The 19,682-nt window shown below is 47.1% G+C and overlaps 1 protein-coding gene across 5 annotated transcripts in view; it reads left to right on the forward strand.

Annotated features, from left to right (window-relative positions):
* COL15A1 (collagen type XV alpha 1 chain) overlaps positions 1–19,682 on the forward strand; it is a 103,377-nt gene that overhangs the window by 54,987 nt on the left and 28,708 nt on the right. For 3 of the 5 annotated variants that reach the window (XM_005210199.5, XM_059888928.1, XM_024995423.2), the window contains 11 exons: positions 2,957–3,016; positions 4,177–4,269; positions 5,662–5,787; positions 6,348–6,410; positions 12,448–12,483; positions 12,901–13,041; positions 13,220–13,285; positions 14,092–14,127; positions 14,233–14,316; positions 15,741–15,806; positions 18,201–18,236. In XM_005210199.5, coding sequence (XP_005210256.1) covers positions 2,957–3,016; positions 4,177–4,269; positions 5,662–5,787; positions 6,348–6,410; positions 12,448–12,483; positions 12,901–13,041; positions 13,220–13,285; positions 14,092–14,127; positions 14,233–14,316; positions 15,741–15,806; positions 18,201–18,236 — 807 coding nt within the window. Of the gene's footprint in view, positions 1–772; positions 779–2,956; positions 3,017–4,176; positions 4,270–5,661; positions 5,788–6,347; positions 6,411–12,447; positions 12,484–12,900; positions 13,042–13,219; positions 13,286–14,091; positions 14,128–14,232; positions 14,317–15,740; positions 15,807–18,200; positions 18,237–19,682 lie in introns of all 5 variants that reach the window. The other 2 variants (NM_001191285.3, XM_059888927.1) reach the window with 2 other exon arrangements.

A 19,682-nucleotide genomic window follows, 5' to 3' on the forward strand; every position in this document is an offset into this window, starting at 1 on the left:
GGCTGTGACTTTGTCTTTTAGAAGTGGGAAACCCAGAGCCAGTCCTCGGCATGGGCTTGTGTGAACTGGGGAATTAAATTGCCCTTTAAGTGTCAATATTTTTAAAGGAAAGTGTTCCATTGGTGACCAGCTTGGGCTTGCCAGTTCCCCGAGTAGCACTTGGTCACACATGCTTTCAGAGCCTTGAGTCAACCTCCAGGCACGTGGTCCCTCAGCCACAGTGCTGACCCGGGACTGGAGGGACTATGGGATGGTACATCTGAGAGCCAGCTGCAAGTCCCAAATGCCTACTGCACCAGCACCTGGTGCTTGCCAAGCACTGCTCTGTCTTTATTTTTTGTTCATTCACTTGTCATGACTCCATGCACAGCAACTCAGGGCCTTTAGTCTATACACTTGGAAACTGAGATGAATATGACCTCTTTCCTATCCCCAAGGAACTCACAGTGAAGGGGCAAGAAATAAGCCTTTTGCATGGACATTTATTAAGCACTCTGGGTTCCAAGTTGATCTATGCACAACGCCACTCTCTGGTGCAAGGAGAGTCATCTCTGTTTCCCAGGCAAGGGGAGTGACATTTAGGTAAAGGAAGCTGCCTGCTGTGGCGCGCCCCTAAGACCAGGGCCAGGATTTGAACCCGGGCATACTGGCCTGCAAAGCTCATGCCCTGGAGCATCCCCGAGAGTGTGGTGTAGTGAAGCGGCCCCAGGTTGGGAGCCGGGAGGCTGAGGTTCTGACTTGTGGTGAGTCTTGGTGTTGCTTTCTGTAAAAGGAGAAGGTGAGCAAGAGCTCTGGTTTTTAAACTTTTCTGCATCTTGGAGACACCTGGATGCTTAGGTTGCTGCAGGTGTCTGAGTCCACTGCCCAGCCAGTTGAGGAGCTCCTGGTGCCAGGGTTCGTGCTCCCAGGAGACTCGACCGGGCAATGAACACGGAACCTGCCAGGCTGGCTGGATGCCTGTGGCCCCAGCTCCTGTGCTGTGACTCCCTAAATGAAGTGCCTCTGCTCCTCTGGTCCTCACCCCAAGGAGCACACAAAACCCCAAGACTGCCTCTCCCCACAGAGATGCCACATCGGGTGCAGCGGTGCTGGCTGGCCACGTGCCTTCACGTAGAGCCAGTTCTCCTTTTTCTAAAACTTTTTTATTATGGCAACTCTAAAAATTCCCAAAAGGACTTAGAATAGTATAAAAAACCCCCTCATATACATCAGTCAGCAACATAATATGTCTTGCTTTTATCCACCTCCTACAGCTATCTTTTTGGAGTGGAGGGAAGGCTGGAGTGTTTTAAAGCAAATCCCAAGCATCATATCATTTAACTCAAAAACACATTAATGTGTATTAAAAGGTTGATCTGGGACCTTTTTTCCCTTTGCCACAGTATCATCCATCAGTGGGTGATAATGGATGTCATTATCCATCTAACAAAGCTGACAATGGTTCCTTCACATCATCTAATACCCTGGCTATTTAAATATGCCTTTTTATGGTTAGGTTGGATCTGAATCCAAACAGGGTCTACATTGTTTGGTTGGTGTCTCAAGTCTCTTTTAGTCTGATTTTCTGCCACCTACTTTGTTCTTTTTGCCATTGATTTGTTGGGCAGCCTGGTTCAGTTGTCCTTAGATCCTTTATATTTTGTGCTTTGAGAAGCTGGTGTTTGGTGAGGGCCTGGTGAGACCAGCTATGCTGATGGCCGTGTCAGTGACTGACTACTTCTGAGAAGTTCTGTGTCAACACATATAAACACCATAAATTGCATTTTGTTGACCCAGACACTTCTGTTCTAGGAATCAATCCTAAAAGAGGTAATCTTATATTAAAAAAAGCTTTCTGTACATGGATGTTAATCTTAGTATTGTCCCTAATGGAAAAAGAAAACTGGATACAGTTTAGCCAACAATAGGGGAGTTAACTGACTTAAAGGATGTTCAAATAATGGGACATTATGCAGCTATTAAAATTAAACTTACTAGGAGTATTTAATGACAGAGGAAAATACTGTATAATGCTAAGCTAAAAAAGTTGGTTATGAAATTTAGTATACTGTGTGGTCTTAACATTTTAAAAATAGATACGTGCAAAAGCCCGGGAAGGAAATACCCTTTCTAAATGTCAGCAAGTATGGCCTTAAAGTAGCAGAACTGTGGTGGTTGATAGTTTCCTAATATATGGTGGTGTTTCCACCAAGGATGCTTCTGACTTTTCCAATGAGACTTTTTAAAATTTCTAAGAAGAGAGGTGGCTGGCTCAGTGGTAAAGAATCTGCCTGCCAACACAGGAGACATGGCATCAATCCCTGGCTCAGGAAGATCCCCTAGAAAAGAAAATGGCAACTCACTCCAGTATTCTTGCCTGGGAAATCCCATGGACGGAAGAGCCTGGTGGGCTACAGTCCATGGGGTCACAAAACAGTCGGATAGGACTTAGTGTCTAAGCAACAAGAAAAAAGAAGAGAGAGGGAGAGAAAGGAGAAAGGGAAAGACAAGCGTGCAGCATTTCATCCTGGCATATAACCTGTAAAGATACATCACCCTAAGTGCCTGTGTATAGAATCTGTGACAAGCTGAAATAGGTACCCTGATTCCTCAGGAAATGATTTAAAAACACCACAAAGACAGTAACAGGACCACCCACTCTGAAGTATCTTTTGGATGATTTTGAATCTTAGACTTAACCCAAGGTAATGGGTGAGAGGGATACCCACATCTGGCCCTGCCACACCCCTCTCTCTGTCTGTTTATGTGTATAATGGGGATGTAGACCTTCTCCCTGGGATGAGAATCAAATGAGCTAATACTTGGAAATTTTACCTGGCATGTGGTACATGCTTAACAGATTAGGTATATAAAACTCCTGCATAAGCCTCCTCTGAAGAGGAACGTAATTTCTGGAGAGAGAAGGGGACAGGAGGAAGGGGTGCCCAGTGCTCCACTGACATCTTGTTCTCTTTAGGGTGAAGCTGAGGAGGGGTTTCCTGGCCCCCCTGGACCTGCTGTGCCTACTGAACCCACGGTGAGATTCCTACCCATGCTTGTCACGGGCACAAAGTGCAGGGGGCCAGGGATGCACAAAACAGCCACAGAGGATTCGTCCCCTCAAGTGCCCTGCAGTCAGAGCTCAGTGCTCACTCCTGTACCAGGACTCTCTCCTGGAGCCCAGCAGTTTTATATTTATAAAGCTCCTTTATATCCTGTGCCCTGAAAGGCCCCTGGGTCCCTCAAATCCCAAGCTGAACTTGTCACCATGCTCCTAGGCCTGCTCTCCCTGCAGGGCTCCCCTGTTCTGGGAATGGTACCCCATCTTCCTGATCACCAAGAGAGAAGCCAGGAAATGTCCTCAAGTGCCTCCCCCCACCTCCCTGATCCAGTCAGTCCCCAAGCCCCTCAGTCTAGTTGTGCAACACCTCCTCATCCCTCAGATGGGGACAGCAGCCTCCTGACTGTCTCTCTACCTCCATGTCATCGCTTCCCTTCTCCCACCCACATGCACACAACCTGCCCAGACTCAGCTCCAACCCCTAACCCAGATCCTCCTTGATGATTGAAGGAGGCTTTGCCTGGTTCCCATCCTCAGGAATTAAGTACCAGAAAGGTGTTTTGGAAGTTTCCTTTTGTTCTTTGGAGGAATTTGATGACATTCAACAAGTAGACATTGAGTGCCTTCCTGGTCCCAGATCTCATGATGGACCCTGGGCACCCAGAGGTGTCTCAGGACTGGGCCAATTCTGGAGTCTTAGCCTAGTGGGGCCGACAGATACACACAACTGAGCTTCAAAGCCAGGTGGCCCTACGGCCAAATCCAGACTTCCACAGAGGCTGGTGGGAACACAGAGCAGGAGAGATGAATTTTGTCTGAAAATGGGGTTGGGCAGGGCTTCCTGGAGGAGGAGACCATGGAACTGGACCCTGAAGGATGAGTAGGGATTGGAAATGCAGGAAAAGAGAGGATGAGAGGCTGTGAAAGTGTCCTGTGTTTGAGCACTGGCTGTATGTTGGCTGCACAGCTGGGAGGGAGAGAAGGAGGGCAGCTGTAGAGGGGACCGGGCAAAAGAGCCAGAAGGGAAGTCACCAGCAGCAGTTACAGGGGCACAGAATACTGGAAAGCTTTCAGTGACATGCCTGTCCTTGGAGAATGATGGTGAAACCCAGCATGGGAACTTTTTCTCTCTGCAGGTGGAAGTGGAGGCTGAGGGCTCCGGCCTGGGCTGGGGCTTGGATGTCAGCTCTGGCTCTGGTGACCTGGTGCACAGTGAGGAGCTGTTAAGAGTGAGTATGAAGGGTTAAAAGGCCTGGTGTCAGGTAGTGAGGGGAGGGCAGCCTTCATGAGGATCCAGGAGGGGGGACACAGGGATTGATAACAGATGAAACCAGCCTGGCCTCTGTAGATGACTGCTGAGGCTGACGGTGGGCTCCTGGGACTCACTATACTTCCCATCTACATTTATGTATGCCTGGCATTTCCATCTTTGGTCAGTTTTAAGTGAGTCTGACCTTAGTTTATAGTCAGGAGCCCCACTTTACACTTGCCTCCTTCCCCTGGCAGCCTTCTCCAGCACCTCTTCCACAGCAGGTATGCCCATGACCTTCACTTCTACCACTGGCTCTACCCTCCACCCCCTTACCCATCACAGAGACCTGCTGGCCTCTTCTCTACACAGCATTTCACACTTTGACTTCCAGACCCTTCTCAAAACCCTCCCTACCCTGAGGCAGCCCCCTTTCTACCTCTGCAGACCACTCTTTCTGCCTCCTCGGCAACTCTTGGTCCCCCAGCCTCTTGCCCAAGGCTGGGCCACCAGAGCTTCCTCTAGATTTCCCCCTGGGAGCACCTCTCCTCTCACCTGGATCTCATGCATCTGTCCTCAGAGCCGCAACCTCATTCCATCCCTTCCTCTGAGCCCCTGTCAAGAATCCCCATCTAGAGGGCTCTGCTCAGCTGCCTTTCTGCCCACTCATCATGACAGGGCTGGAAGGGTTCAGGACTCACTGGATGAGTGGGACAGGACCCACTTAGAACGTCCAAGCTGGTGACATCAGCAAACCCAGCCCCAAGCTAAAAAGACTAGTACCTTGCAGGGGTATTTTAATAAGGCTTAACAAATAAGCCTTAACTCAGACAGTAAAGAATCTGCCTGCAATGCAGGAGACCTGGGTTCGATTCCTGGGTCAGAAAGATCCCCTGGAGAAGGGAATGGCAACTCACTCCATTATTCTTGCCTGGGAAATCCCACGAATAGAGGAGCCTGGCAGGCTATATAGTCCATGGGGCCACAAAGAATTGGATACAACTGAGTGACTAACCTTTTCACTTTATAACAATAGGCAGTTTTAGACTAACCTCTCAGGTAATCAGAAAACTAAAGTAGAGCACCTCTAAGAATTCCAACAAATTGCATCTGTATCGTATACATACATCTGGGCAGAAAACATTATATAATGGGCTTAAAAAGACTTGGGTCCAAATCTCAGCTCTTCTCCTAATTAGCTGTATGCGTGAGCTCTTAAGCAAGTCACATCATCTCACTGAGCCTCAGTTTCCCCATCTTCTAAGGAGCAACACCAGTCTGTACCCGTAGGGTCGTTGTCAACAATGGAGTGAGTGGAACATATTCATTTGTCCCCTCCTGCCCTGTTTTTTAACACGGTGTCTTTTTTTAGGGTCCTCCAGGTCCCCCGGGCCCACCTGGCTTACCTGGGATCCCAGGAAAACCAGGAACTGATGTTTTCATGGGACCCCCTGGATCTCCTGGAGAGGATGGACCTACTGGTGAACCTGGTCCCCCGGTGAGCTACCGAAGTCACCGCCCCCTCTCGGTACCCATGGGGCTTCCTTTAGCCAGGGAGGGGGTACAGACTGCAGACCCCAGTGCTAAGGCTTATGACTAGGTGTGAGCAGCTAGCTGGCACTTGTAAACAAAATCTTCCTCAGCCAAGACATTGCTATTACTAAGACTCCAGATAAGAAGCAACAGCCAAGGAAAATATCGTCCTACACGTTGTTTCACTGCTTCATCTTAATCTGTGTAAAACCTTGGAAACGTAGTCCGTCAGTGCTCGGCCTGGGGTGGGAGGCCCCAGAGACCGTCTAGTCCAGCCCTGCCCCCGACTGCCCTGCAGAAGAGAAAGCACAACCCAGAGAGTGAAGGACACTCGTCTACAGGCGCACAGCCAGCAGTGGCCGAGCTGTGGCCAGGACAGTTGTTCCGCTACAGACTGACGCAAGGCTTTAGACCCACCCGCCTCACCCGCTGGGTCTTCTCAGCTCTGGCCTCCTTTTCCAAAGAGGGTTCGTATTTGATACTTATCAAAGATATTGTAGGCTGATTGTCCTTGATGTTCCTCAGGGCCCCGAGGGAAAACCTGGACTTGATGGAGCGTCTGGTCTTCCTGGAATAAAAGGAGAGAAGGTACGGGGAAAGGGGGAGGGGTGTTGCATAGGGAACCACCAGGCCATCCTGCCTCTGTCCTCTAAGCCCGACCTTGCCTCTGACCCCATCCTGGTCCTCCCTGCTGGATGTCTCTCCCCAGGGCTCTCTATACCCAAACCTGCACTCAGCATCTTTTCCCGTCTACTCCTGCATGTTCCCAGCTTCCAAGAATGGCACCGCCATCCGCCCAGTCACCTGGACTCAAAAACAGAGTCTTCTCTAACTCCTCCCTCCTCTCCTTTCCTGCCACCATGAGTCCGTGGCCAGGAGTGGCCAGTCTTAAGTCCACATCTCTCACCCCTCTCTCTGCCCTGACCTGACATTCATTCTTCCTTGCCTACAGGGTGGCATCAGGCCCCTCACTGATGCCCCTTCTCCCCACTCACAGTCCAGCCTCCACCCACCTGCCAGTCCATCTTGCCAGAGCAAGCTCTCATCACTCACTGTCTTTCCACTGAGAAAGCACCCTTGGCTCCCTCATGCCCGCAGGATGGAACCTTCACTACGTGCAGATCTTCAAGTCCCTTCCTGACCTACCTCTTAGTTCCCTACCACTGCTCCCTCACACACCCGCCTCCGGGCCAGCCAGCGCTACTGAAAGCCCCCAGGCTTGCACAACCTCCTGGCCTCTGTGCTGGGCTTCCTGTCCTTTCCCTTTCCTCATCCTCCTAGGCCCAGTTCAGATCTATCCTCTGGGAAGTTCTCCTGGACTGTTCATGAGTAGAAAGCACACTCCTTCCTCCACTTGCCTTTAGCTCAATGTTGATTCTGCTGGGACCCCTCCAGCCAGGGACACTATAGCTGTTAGCTTACCATTCTGCCCCCCACCCTACTCTGACAACCAGAGCAGAAGCATTGTCTGTGTCTCCTTAGAATCTAGCACAGGCTTCTGTGAGCAGTTTGATGAATCCTCCATTTCTGAGTCTCACACGCCTTCATTCTCCTCCTTCTCTATAAACCCATGCAATCTTCTGTCTGTTAAGTCCACTTGGTGCTGTGGGGGTGGGGTTCCTGCCCATTGTGTTCCTGGCCTGGTTGATGAGATAAGCTGTGTTCTGCCAGGCAGACAATAAAGATAAGGTGAGCTTCCTTCTAGAGATGTAGTCTTGAGCTTCACTGGGGTTCAGAGGAGGGAGGGTTCATCCACATGGCTAGGGGAGTGGAGACCCTCTGTGTACCCTACCTGGACAAAGCTATGGGAGATGCTGACTCCCTAGGCACTCCCATCGTCACTGAACTGAATTTCCATTTTCAGTCAGCTCTCAAGTGTGTTTAATTGAAACAGTAACTCAGTTTTCATGGAAAGCTCATTTCTCAGAAAAAGAAGAAACAATTGTTGAGTTTTACAGAACTCGTTTGACATAGACCAGCTCTTTCATAAGAAATTAAAATTCGCAGGAAACATTACAAGACTTACTCTCGCCTTCCCTCCTCTTCTTACCAGCTCCCCTGCCCCTGCCCCACACCCCTTCCCCTCACACTTCTACCCCGTCCACACCCTTCGCTGCTCTGGTCTCAGACTGAAAAATGCCCAAGCCCACGCCCACATCCGCCCGCAAACACCCGTGCAGGCGCACTCTGTAGCTGCTCAGACACTCGGTCATGCACAAAAGTGGCAGGCTTGCCCAGAATAATTGTGGCAGATAAATCACTTTTTTCTTCCTGGAATTTGCTATGAGATCTAATTTGTTGCCCTGTGTGTCTATGATGGTTTCTGGTCAAGGAAAAGCAGATTCTAGAAAGACTTGGAAATTTGCTTCAGGAGAGCTGAAGGGAAACCTTGAATATGACACTTACCTGCACCCCCGCAAAGTAAACCAAGCAGAATAGTCTGAAGGTGAAAGAACAACAAAAACATGCTAAAGAAAGTGAATAATCTCAGGGATGTACCACATAAAACCCAATGATACAGGTGATCCTCGAGTCTCCTCCGATCCCTGCTCAGTTTACATGCCTCCAGTGCCAGAGGACTCGTTTCCTGCCCAGGCAGTGCCTTCCACGCTAGGTGGACAGTTGCCCGGAGGTCGTTCCTCGTTGCTACCAGGACATCAGCCTCTCTTCTCTTCACCCTCAAGTATCAGCCAGTCCAGATAGTTGAAAACCCTGAAGAATAAGATTTGGTTTACTTGGCTGGAAATAATATTGTTATAGATAATCTTTTTCAAATGTGAGATTGTCATCAAAATGTGGATGTCATTAAGAATTCATCAAATAGATGATTCTGTGTTGAGTTTGATCATAGGAATATTCCATAGTTTATTTTCCCCAAATTAAGATGAGCAGCCACTCTGAGATCTTTAGCCCATGAAGGAATGGGCAGGGGATGGCTTGCTTTCTCATCTGTAGAATGGTTCTGGAAAGGCTGCTGAAGAACATGCTGGAAATGGCTCTCTGAAAAATTTCTTTCTGCTTTTGCACTGTTGATTCTGCCGTCTTCAGCACAGACCTAGGACTGATGGTTGTCATTCTTTTGCTTATTTCATAATCTGACTGATACATGTTATTCTTCAGTCTCAAAAGGCACTGGGATGCCCAGGCAGAAGAGAGTTTATGTTTCAAATTTTCTTCAGTGCCCAGAATTGCTGAGGACTGTTAAGCTCCCAGTAACTGGCTGTGAGTAACCTCACTGAGCTCCTGAAATGTCATTGCTGGGCCCTGTAAAACCAGCTTTTGCATGAGATGTGTGAGGAATGCAAGTAAATGACCATCACCTTCCCTTTCTCCAACCAGTTCCAAATTGGCTTCGATCAATTCTCTAAATCTTGTGTAGTAAGGAACAGTGTACCCCTTCCCAAGAACCTGAGTGGTGAGCTGCTCTTAAGTAGGATCTAGTAATGGGTTTAGAGCTTACAACAGCTTGTTTCAATTAAACGCTATGATATTGGCTGGATTTCCTATTTTATATCTTCTTTAATCATCAAATGTATTTGGTAAAAAATCTGAATTGTAGGCCTCCATGAAACCATATAGAGCATAGTCAATTTTAACTGTAACAAATTGAAGTTATCAGTGTAATACTATATGCAAAACCAGCAGACTTGATAAGGCAGTAAGAAACCACAACTGAAAAGGTCTTTGATGTTGTGTGATGAAGTCTAACATTGTCCTTAGCAAACCCAGCTACCATAATGAGCCAGAATTTTAAAAAATATTTATTTGGCTGCGCCAGGCATGTGGGATCTTCCGTTAGTTATGGCATGCAGGATCTTTTAATTGTGGCATTCAAACCCTTAGTTGCAGCACATGGGATCTAGTTCCCTGACCAGGGATTGGACTCAGGCTGCCTGCATTGGGAGCATAGAGTCTTAGCCACTGGACCACCAGGGAAGTCCCCAGAATTTCTAATAAATTCTAGACCATCATTTTGCAACAGGCAGCACTCCCATACCTGGTTCTTTCACAGTGTTTCTGCTGTAGAACTGGTCTCTCCATACCATCATCATATTCAGACTCGCAACTCTGCTGGTTGGAATTCCAGGACAGTGCATAGCCTCACCACACAGCTCTCTCACTGAGGAGTGAAGTATAGGTCTGCCTTCACCAGTTTAGCTGTGGGGTCTTTGCTGATCCTTTAAATTGGAGCTACCACTTTGACTCTGCCTGTTCATATACGTTACAGTAACATAAGCTCTTCCATCCCTGAACTGATCTACTCATATTCCAAAATGGTGGTCACCAAATCTGTGAGCCAGTGAAATAGGCCCAGATACTATCTCTTCATACCTACAAGCTAGATAAAATCATCTGTTTCTGAGACAGATAAATCAAAGGCTAACATATCTTCTGGAACTTCCTTTGAAACTGCTACAAGATGTACTCTTGATTTGAAAAGTCAGAAAGACAATTGAAAAAGTACAGTTTTTCATCTTATGAGCATCCTTTTCTTGAATGGAGTCAACAATAATAATGTTTTCAGAGGATAGAGTCCAAAAATCAAGAGACTGGGCTAAGTTAACTTCTATTTCACAATATCTCTGACTGAGATTTGACTTATTACTGGAAAAATACATAAGGATGGTACTTCCTTCAAAGACAAATTGCATCGATGCAATTGCATTGCAGACAAATTTCATCGTCTGCATTGCAGACGATGGTGGCTGGTCACACCCAAGAAAAACAGACACAGAAACTGTAGCCTGCAGGTTGGGCAGCAAAACTGGAACCCAATTCTTTCTGTTTCTGCTCTGGATGTAAGATCACACTTAGCTTTTCCCAGGTCAGGTTGGCAGGCAGGGAAGCCACAGGACCCCAGTTACCTCTACTTCCTTCTGCAAGCACTCCTCTCCTCCCGCCACCCCACAGAGTAGCCGGGTTCACTCTGGGGTTCTCTCTTTAAGTATGTCTGTTCTGTTATTCAACCTTTCTATAGAGTATTTCCTCTCAGCAGGTACATATCTTTGTCTAAGATCTCTAATTGATTTTTTTTCTCTAACCACTGTTCTTATTTCATAATAGTTTGTCCTTGTTTCTTGGCTGTAATAATATCCTCCCTTTTCTCCCTGAGAATATATAGTATTTACTTAGAGTCCTGATTAGTTTGTGTTCTTAGCTCTGTTTCCTCAGGAGACATTCCATGATTGATGCTGTTCTCTTTCAGAGTGTGCTTTTGCTCAGATGTGTAGGGTTTCTTGCTTGTGTGTTTATGCTTTAGAAATCGGAATCCCTCTTTAATCTGTTTTCTGCCTCTGTTTATACAAAGTACTGGCGAGTTGGGTGGTAGCTACTTCTGCAGGTTTTAGGACAGGAGGACTAGGATGTGCCTCAACAGCTGATCTTAGGTGTTTGGGGTACCCTTGGACCTCCCAGAGTCTGCTAGCCACCTGGGGCTCTGCCATATCCCATTGTTTCAATAAACAGCTCTTATTGTTTTTGTAGTGAAAATGGAAGGTGAGGGGAGAGGGCCAGGGCTCCATGGCTATCTAGCTCCGGAATGTCAACTTCTATCTAGCAGAGCCATAGTCTGCTCTTGGCTTCCACTCCTCCCTTACCTGATATTTTTCTCCCTGTGGTTTGTCTCCATGGCTGAAGCCTCTGGCTTCAGCTTCCCGTGTTTTCTCGTTGGCATTCTTCACTGTTTCAGGTTCAAGTGTCACTCACCATCTTAGTTTTGAGCATGACTGTTTAACTATCCACTCTGTCACTTCTGTGGATTTGATATAGAAAGGGGAAGAGGGGTTTGGGAGAAGGCGCAGCCTTAGACTGTGGCTTTGTTATGGTGTCGAGAGCCTTCTGTGTGGCCATGCGGTTTCTGGCTTCTTCTCTTGAGCGTGCTTGGGGTGGTCTCCTTGGAGGTTCTCCTGCTGGGAGCCCCCAGCTGCAGTCCTCTGATGCAGGGCAGTGTATCCTGTGGCTGACCACGCCTGACCATCAGCTCCCATTGGTCCTCCCCTCTGCTTTGAACTCACAGCTGGCTCTTTACCTCGGGATCCACATCTAACCCCCTAGAAAACCTCTTCCATGGCCCCCATTGGTGGTGGACACATAAGCTGTTTTAGAGACCCTCCCACTCAATTCTGGGGCTATTCCAGCCAGCTTTTGCTCTTTAGATTTTTCCAGAAGAGAGTCAGCCATTATATACATATCTCCAAAAGCCTAGGGAATACATATCAAATTCTTGAAGCCCCTTTTCTTGGCTTCAAGGAGGATAGGCACCCCTTTACTTCCATCTTGGGAAGGTGGGGAGAGGGTCCACTCAGTACACTGACAGCTTTCCAGGGAAATCCTTCCTTTACAATCTTTCCCTGGTTCATCTTCAACTTCTGCTTTTCAGTCTTGAGGTAGGTAATGAACTAATGGTTGAAAAATGGGTTTCACAAGCTTTCAGCATGACCTGCCTGGCAAACTCACAATTACTGTATTGGGCTCGGGTTTGAGACATCAGTCAAAACTGCACAGGAAGAGTCCCATTTTAACATCCTGTTACTTATGTGTCTGTAATCCTGCATTTTCTTCTAAACGTACCTAATGGAAGATATATTATTATATTATATATAATCAGCCATCATTTTTTTTTCAGGGAGCTAGAGGACCTAATGGCTCAGTTGGTGAAAAGGTAAAAGATGAAAAAGAAAAATTTTCTCTTCCTTCTTCCTGTCTCTCTGGGTTTAGTATAATTGAACTGTTGGGCTGAAGTACGAAACATGTATATGTCATGGATCAGAGAAAAACATCTGGATGGAACCGCTTGGGGAAGGCGGAACATCTGGAGCTGGAGGAGACTGAATAGCCTGCCAGGTTCTCTCCTCTGTCACTCCCTCCACCCAAACGCATTCAGTGAGCGCCGTCAGCTTATCTCCAAGTAAAATGTCAGTTGGCAAGACGGCTGTTTCTGTACCATTAAGCAGCACCAATCAGAGAATCCATCCATCTAATGAAATTCAAAGAACAATTTTTCTGACTCAGGTGTGAATGTTGTTCCTTCCATGAATGAACCCAAGACTAGATAGTCAGCCTGTCCTCTTCCTCACAGGGTGATCCTGGCAACAGAGGCTTACCAGGACCCCCAGGGAAAACTGGACAAGTTGGTGCTCCTGGGGTCATGGGACCCCCAGGGCCTCCTGGACCCCCTGGGCCCCCAGGCCCTGGATGCACAACAGGACTTGGATTTGAGGTATTTTCCTTCATCCCTGTGGTTAAAGAGCAATGTGCATTACAGATAACTGGAAAGGCCAGCTAACTGGATGCCATGGTGCTGCTGGTTCCCTGCTGAGCCCCAGCTTCCAGCACCATACCTGGCACAAGGAGGTGTCTGGGAGTCAGATCTGAAATTCTTCTTCTTCCTTCCCTAGGATACCGAGGGCTCAGGAAGCATCAGGCACTTACACGAGCCCATCTCTGGGCCAACGGCTTCAAGTGTAGGTTGACTTTTGAAACCTTCACTTTGAGGATTGTCATGCTGTCATGCTGGAGCAGGGAAGCTGTGGGGTGCCGTCCTGCTCTGTTACTTTCAATAATTCATACTCTCTGAGCCTCCAGCTTCCAGCTGTGCGGTGGGGAGACCAGGTGCTCTTTATAGCTTGTTTCTTTGAGGAACAGCATAGTGGTTTTGCACAAGATATAATATGGGAAAACTTGAAAATTACCTTTCTCTCTCTCTCCACAGTCCCTAACCATCAAGCATCTCTACTTCATTGCCTCCTTTCTGCTGCCCTTTCAAGACTCACACTTTGCCCCATTTCAGAATCCCATGCTCCTAACAGGTACCCCTGCCCGCTACCTCTTCCCCCAGGGAGGTGTGGTCCATCTTCTACTATGATATTTCTCTCAAGACCAGTCCCTAGGATCTCATTATGTTTGTCAAGTGGTACCCAGAGCTGAGCACACTGGTACAGGAGGAGCTGAGCCCCACAGAGGAGAGCATCACTGCCCCCTCCATGATTGAATAGGAAGACCTCCCCCATCCCCCAGATGCAGAGGGCTCTGAGGTGCAGGGTCAAAGGACACTCAGCCAGTGCTGGGAGAAATCCTCTGTTCCTCTTGCTGTCTGAGATGTTCCTTCCTTCTGACTCTGTAAGGGGAATTTGCCCTTCATCTTTTGCTACCTTTATGAGGGATAAAATCCTTATGAGAGCTTAGGGAGAGATGGCAAGACGGAAGGGTAGATGGAAAGTGGGCAAAGTGAATAGAAAAAAATTCAAAGAATATTTGTTTGTTTTGCCAGGGTCCCAAAGGAGAAAAAGGAGACCGGGGACCTAAGGTGAGGTCATAGATCTGTAGTAGGGGTGAGAGAAGTTTTCATCCCGGTTCTAGGAGCATTACCCATATACAGTGAATTTTTTCCCACTTTCACTGCTATATCCAGGGTGACAGAGGGATGGATGGAGCCAGCATTGTGGGACCCCCTGGGCCCAGGGGGCCACCAGGGCGCATCGAGGTCCTGTCTAGTGTGAGTATCACCAGGTCAGAGCATGGCTATGTGTTTTGTGACTTTGCTAAAGGGGAGGGAGGGTTATCCACAGCTTTGGCGCCTTCGGGGCTGCTAGTTATGCAGGGGGTGTGTAGCTGGCATCTGGTGGTGGAGTTTCTACCTGCCAGCGTGGGCCATCTGTCTGTGCCTACTGTGATACCTCTGTTGTCTCACATAGTGTGTCCCCAACCCTCTCTTCTGGTTGGCAGCATTTGCAGTCAGGAAAATAAGTGTAACAGAGCTGTAACCAACAGGCAAGGAACATAAGTGGGGGAACCAGGGAGGAAAGATGGTTTAGAATATGAGAAATCAAGACAGATTTTCTGGAAGAAGTATCTTTAAAGAGGGACTTGAAAGCTAAGCAGGATTTACCAGGTAGGTGTGGAGGACAGGACTTCCAGAACTCAGGAGTCGGAACTCTCAGAACCGAAGCACAGAATAGAAAAACATGGGTGTATCCAAGGCCCAGGGAGCTGATGGGCTTGGGGGTATGTGGAGAGTGATGGAAATTTGTAGAGAAGACTGCGATGTGGGCTGGGACCCGATCGCAGCCCACTGGACATTAGAACATCACATTTGTGAAAAATCATGGCGCTTATGAGAGAAATAACATCATACTAGTAGATGACAGAAAGACAAAAAGTCCCAAATAACTGAAAAAAACAATGACATAGATTTTTAAGTATAATTCAAAAATATCAAATGTAGATAAGGATGTGGTGAAATAGAAAAATCTCTTTGTTGGAAGTATAAATTGTACAGTCCCTTTAGACAGCTCTTTGGCAACGTGCTAATATGTTCATACTGAAAATTTCCACATGGAAAGACCTCCATGTCATATGATTGAGTAAAAAAAGCAAGTTGAAGAATAATACACATAGCCTGGTACCATTTATATAAAATAACCACTTGGACAGATACACATAAAACACACATATACACCCCAAAAACACTGTTTTCTGTAGGTATTAATATTATTATTAATTTATAATTATATATTAATAACATACATATAATATTGATTGTTTCAGTCACTCATTCATGTCCAACTCTTTGAGACCCCATGGACTGCAGCCTGCCAGGCTTCCCTGTCCTTCATTATCTCCTTCACCATGTATATATTTTAAATTCTAAAAATTTATAAAATTTTAATATTTAAAATTATGCAAGAAAGAAGACATTCATATACCGTGCAGTTTTAAGATTAATCAAAAGAGAAAAGTGATAATATGGCTCAGTGCCACCTTAAGAAGTGGGTGGAGTGTGTGTATTGGCAGTGGGCGGGTGTTGTCAGTCTCCGCCTGCATCTGCCATGCAGGGTGACTTCAGTTAAAGCCTCAGTGCCAGGAAAAGGTGGAATATGTGCCACCCTCTGTCTCTTTGTCTGATTTTTCTCTTTTCAGTCTTTGACCAACATCACCCAAGGATTCATGAATTTCTCGGACATTCCTGAGCTCGTCGGGCCTCCGGTGTGTATCCACAGCTGCCCTGGAATGAGGGTCCTACCCAGATGCCCCAGTTGAAACTAAGTTGGGTGGGTTGGAATCTTTGGGCTCCTGAAGCACAGAGCTTAAGTGTTTCAAAGTAGAATGGAAAGAGAGCTTTGTGTCTCTGAGAAGTTGCTGCAACATTAATTTGATTGTGCTGGGAGTTTTGTCCAATGCGGTGGAAGCTTCCAGTCCCTTGCATCAGAAATATGTGTAATGGAAATCAGAGAATCATAACTAACAAGTTAATTGACGTCTGAGCAATGCTTTGGGCCTGCTTTTATTTACGTGGTCTCATTTCCCAGAAGGGGAGGAGCCTACTGCTAATGGGGAAACTGGCACATGAGGAGGGAATGTGACTGGCTTCAGTCTTCCTGGCCCCGTTTAGAGATCAGGAATACACAAAGAAGCTACCTCATTTCTTCAAGTCCACAGAGTCAGTTTGTGACATAGTAGGACCTCAGAGGAAGGAAGCTTCCTCCTGCAGCCCGGGGGGTGGATTTCCACTGCATCTTCTGCATCTGCTGGTGACAGCTGGGGAGAGAGGAAAGAGCTCTGGCCTTGAAAGCTTTGGGTTCCCAGTCCCCAGTGGGGTTGGCCTGAACCCCTGCCATCCACATCCTGGGGAAAACTCAGCTCTCTCCCCAAGGCTCTTGCAATATATATCCTGAAACCAAATATCTGAGAGATTCCTTTAGAGCCAGTGTCTCCTGCCGGGTGCCTCTGTTCGTGGGTCGTTTCACTGTCTCTTCCCTACATTTAATGGGGCTCCCTTTCCTTGATTTCTGCTAGAACTACCCAAAACACCCCAATAAGCAAACCCTAAAGCAAAGAAGCAAAAGTCATTTCCCAAAGTTTTCTTCTAATTATTGGAAGTTTAGAGCATTAGGTGGCTTAATTCTAAAGCAAAACACAGCCTAAGATCTAAGAATTGGCATCTCTTTTCTGAGTCCTTGGGCCTTGTCTGCCCGCACCCCTTCTCTTTTTCCCACCCCAAGAATCTTCTTTCTGTCTCAATCCCTGGCTTTCTCTTTGGCAAATCCAGGCCTTCAAGGGTATCTCTAAGGGAGGATCAAGGTTTTCCTATTCAGATAGTTCCCTCCCCATTACACCCTTACGCTTTTCCACTCCATTATATCAATCTCTGGTTTGGGAAGATCCCCTGGAGAAGGGAATAGCTACCCACTCCACTATTCTGGCCTGGAGAATTCCATGGACTGTACAGTCCATGGGGTTGCAAAGAGTCAAACATGACTGAGCGACTTTCACTTTCATCACTTTTCGTCTGTACACTATATATATATATATATATATATATATATTAGTATATAGTCCTTTGTACCTGTTGCTTCTGCATCTACATATTCAACCAACCTTGGATTAAAAAAAAAGACTGAAAAAAAATCCAGAAAGTTTTAAAAAGCAAAACTTGAATTTGCTGCCTGCTGGCAACTGTTTACATAGCTTTTACATTGTATTAGGTATTATAAGTAATCTAGAGATGATTTAAAGTATATGGGGTATGTATATTGGTTATATGCTGACCATTTTATGTAAGGGGCTTGAGCATCTGAGGATTTTGGTATCCACAGAGGATCCTGAAACCCGTACCCCTCGGATACGCGGGGATGACTGTGCATTGGGAAAGTTGTTGTCGTTCAGTTATATCTCTGTATGTATATTCTGCCAAACTCTTACGCCTTTAATAGGTATGTGGGTAGCTGGGCTTGGAGGAAAAAGTGTCCTGGCACCATGTGGAGTGAACCACAAATTTTGTTTCCTAGAGCCTTTAAAGCCACTGGCCATTTAAAATAATCCCTCTCGCTGAGGGAAGAGAACTGAGTCTCACCAACTGCCCCCACATCTAACCCCAAATACCCCAGCACACCCTTGGGGCCCACCCCTCAGAGTTGGGGAACTTCTGAGAATATTTGTGAAGGTCAAGCACTGCATTCATTGCCCCCAGGGGTTTCTGAGGTCGAGAAGGAGGAGGAGTGGTTGGGGGTGGGGGAGGCTGGGACTTACGGAGCCCCAAGTCCTGACTGGGGGTGCAGAGGCTCCAGGCTTCTGGGCATTTCCTGGCTCCGTGCCAACTAGCTGTGTGACTGCATGGTTCCTCCCCCTATGGAATGGGTCTTGAGTCCCACTGGGTGGGGACATGCTTGGGCCTTTGGGAGGTGCTAGAGGAAGTGTGTTCTTGCCTGGAGAGTCCCGGGGACGGGGGAGCCTGGTGGGCTGCCGTCTATGGAGTCGCACAGAGTCGGACACGACTGAAGCGACTTAGCAGCAGCAGAGGAAGTGAGCCCCTGGGGTGCAGGTTCCTGCTGGCCTGGAAGTGCTGCTCCTGAGCTGCCTCTTTGTCTTTCTGTGTCACAGGGCCCCGAGGGCATGCCTGGGCTGCCAGGATTCCCAGTGAGTACCATGGTAGCCATCTTCCTTTGTGCCCTGTGGCTATGTACATTCTGTTCCTCCCACCTGGAATGCTGTTCCTCTCTATCTGCCCAGCTGAGCTCTAGTAGTTCTTGCTCATGTAGTCTTTCCTACTTGCCCCCACCTAGAGTGATTGTTCCCACCTTTGAGTCTAAAAGGGCTTTATTTTCACCTCTTTTCTGCCTTGAATAACAGTTACTTATGCCCCTATTCTTTTTTCCTCAACTGTACCATGATCAGCTTGCAGAGGGTGGGGTCTTGTTCATCTCTTTCTAGCCTAGGCCAGCCAGAGTCAGAGTTGGAGCCCATGGTTAGCTTCCTATAAATGCGAGTAGATCAATCAGTCATTTCAGGTAGCTAGCGTCAGAGTGGCAAATAGATGGGGAAACAGTGGAAACAGTGGCTGACTTTATTTTTCTGGGCTCCAAAATCACTGCAGATAGTGATTGCAGCCAAGAAATTAAAAGACAGTCACTCCTTGGAAGGAAAGTAATGAACAATATAGACAGCATATTAAAAAGCAGAGACATTACCTTGTCAACAAAGGTCTGTCTAGTCAAGGCTATGGTTTTTCCAGTAGTCATGTATGGATGTGAGAGTTGGACTATAAAGAAAGCTGAGCACGGAAGAATTGATGCTTTTGAACTGTGGTGTTGGAGAAGACTCTTGAGAGTCCCTTGGACTGCAAGGAGATCCAACCAGTCCATCCTAAAGGAGATCAGCCCTGGATGTTCATTGGAAGGACTGATGTTGAAGCTGAAACTCCAATATTTTGGCCACCTGATGTGAAGACCTGACTCATTTGAAAAGACCCTGATGCTGGGAAAGATTGAGTATAGGAGAAGAAGGGAATGACAGAGGATGAGATGGTTGGATGGCATCACTGACTCAATGGACATGAGGTTGGGTAAACTCCTGGAGCTGGTGATGGACAGGGAGGCATGCTGCAGTTCATGGCGTCGCAAAGAGTCAGACACAACTGAGCGACTGAACTGAACTGAACTGAGAGTCAAAGTAGATAAAATTCCTAGAGAGAGAGGATGGTGGTGATGGGGGACCGAAAGGGGGGAATCAGAGCCTGCAAGTCCAGTAATTAGCAGTCTGTGTGCACCATGCTATGGGGCTTCCACCGTGGAAGGTGAAAGTGCATCTCTGTGTAGGAAGTGATCAGTTGAGTCTAAATGCTTGCGTCTGCTCTGAAGCCCAAGGCTCCAGAGTGAAATCTGCACCATTGCTCTGTATAGTGCAGTCATGAAAAGGCCTAAATGCCGCTGGTGATGTGTGTGCTGCTTCCAGGATAGGTGAGGGAAATTTATCAAAAAATGTAATGGGGATTTGTCATTGATGGTAGAATTATAAGTGGTTTCTTATTCTACTTTTTTATATTTCTGAGGTTTTCTATTTTTTTAAAGGAGCATATGCTATGCT

This window comes from Bos taurus, chromosome 8, assembly GCF_002263795.3.
Source record: "Bos taurus isolate L1 Dominette 01449 registration number 42190680 breed Hereford chromosome 8, ARS-UCD2.0, whole genome shotgun sequence".
Lineage (NCBI taxonomy): Eukaryota > Metazoa > Chordata > Mammalia > Artiodactyla > Bovidae > Bos > Bos taurus.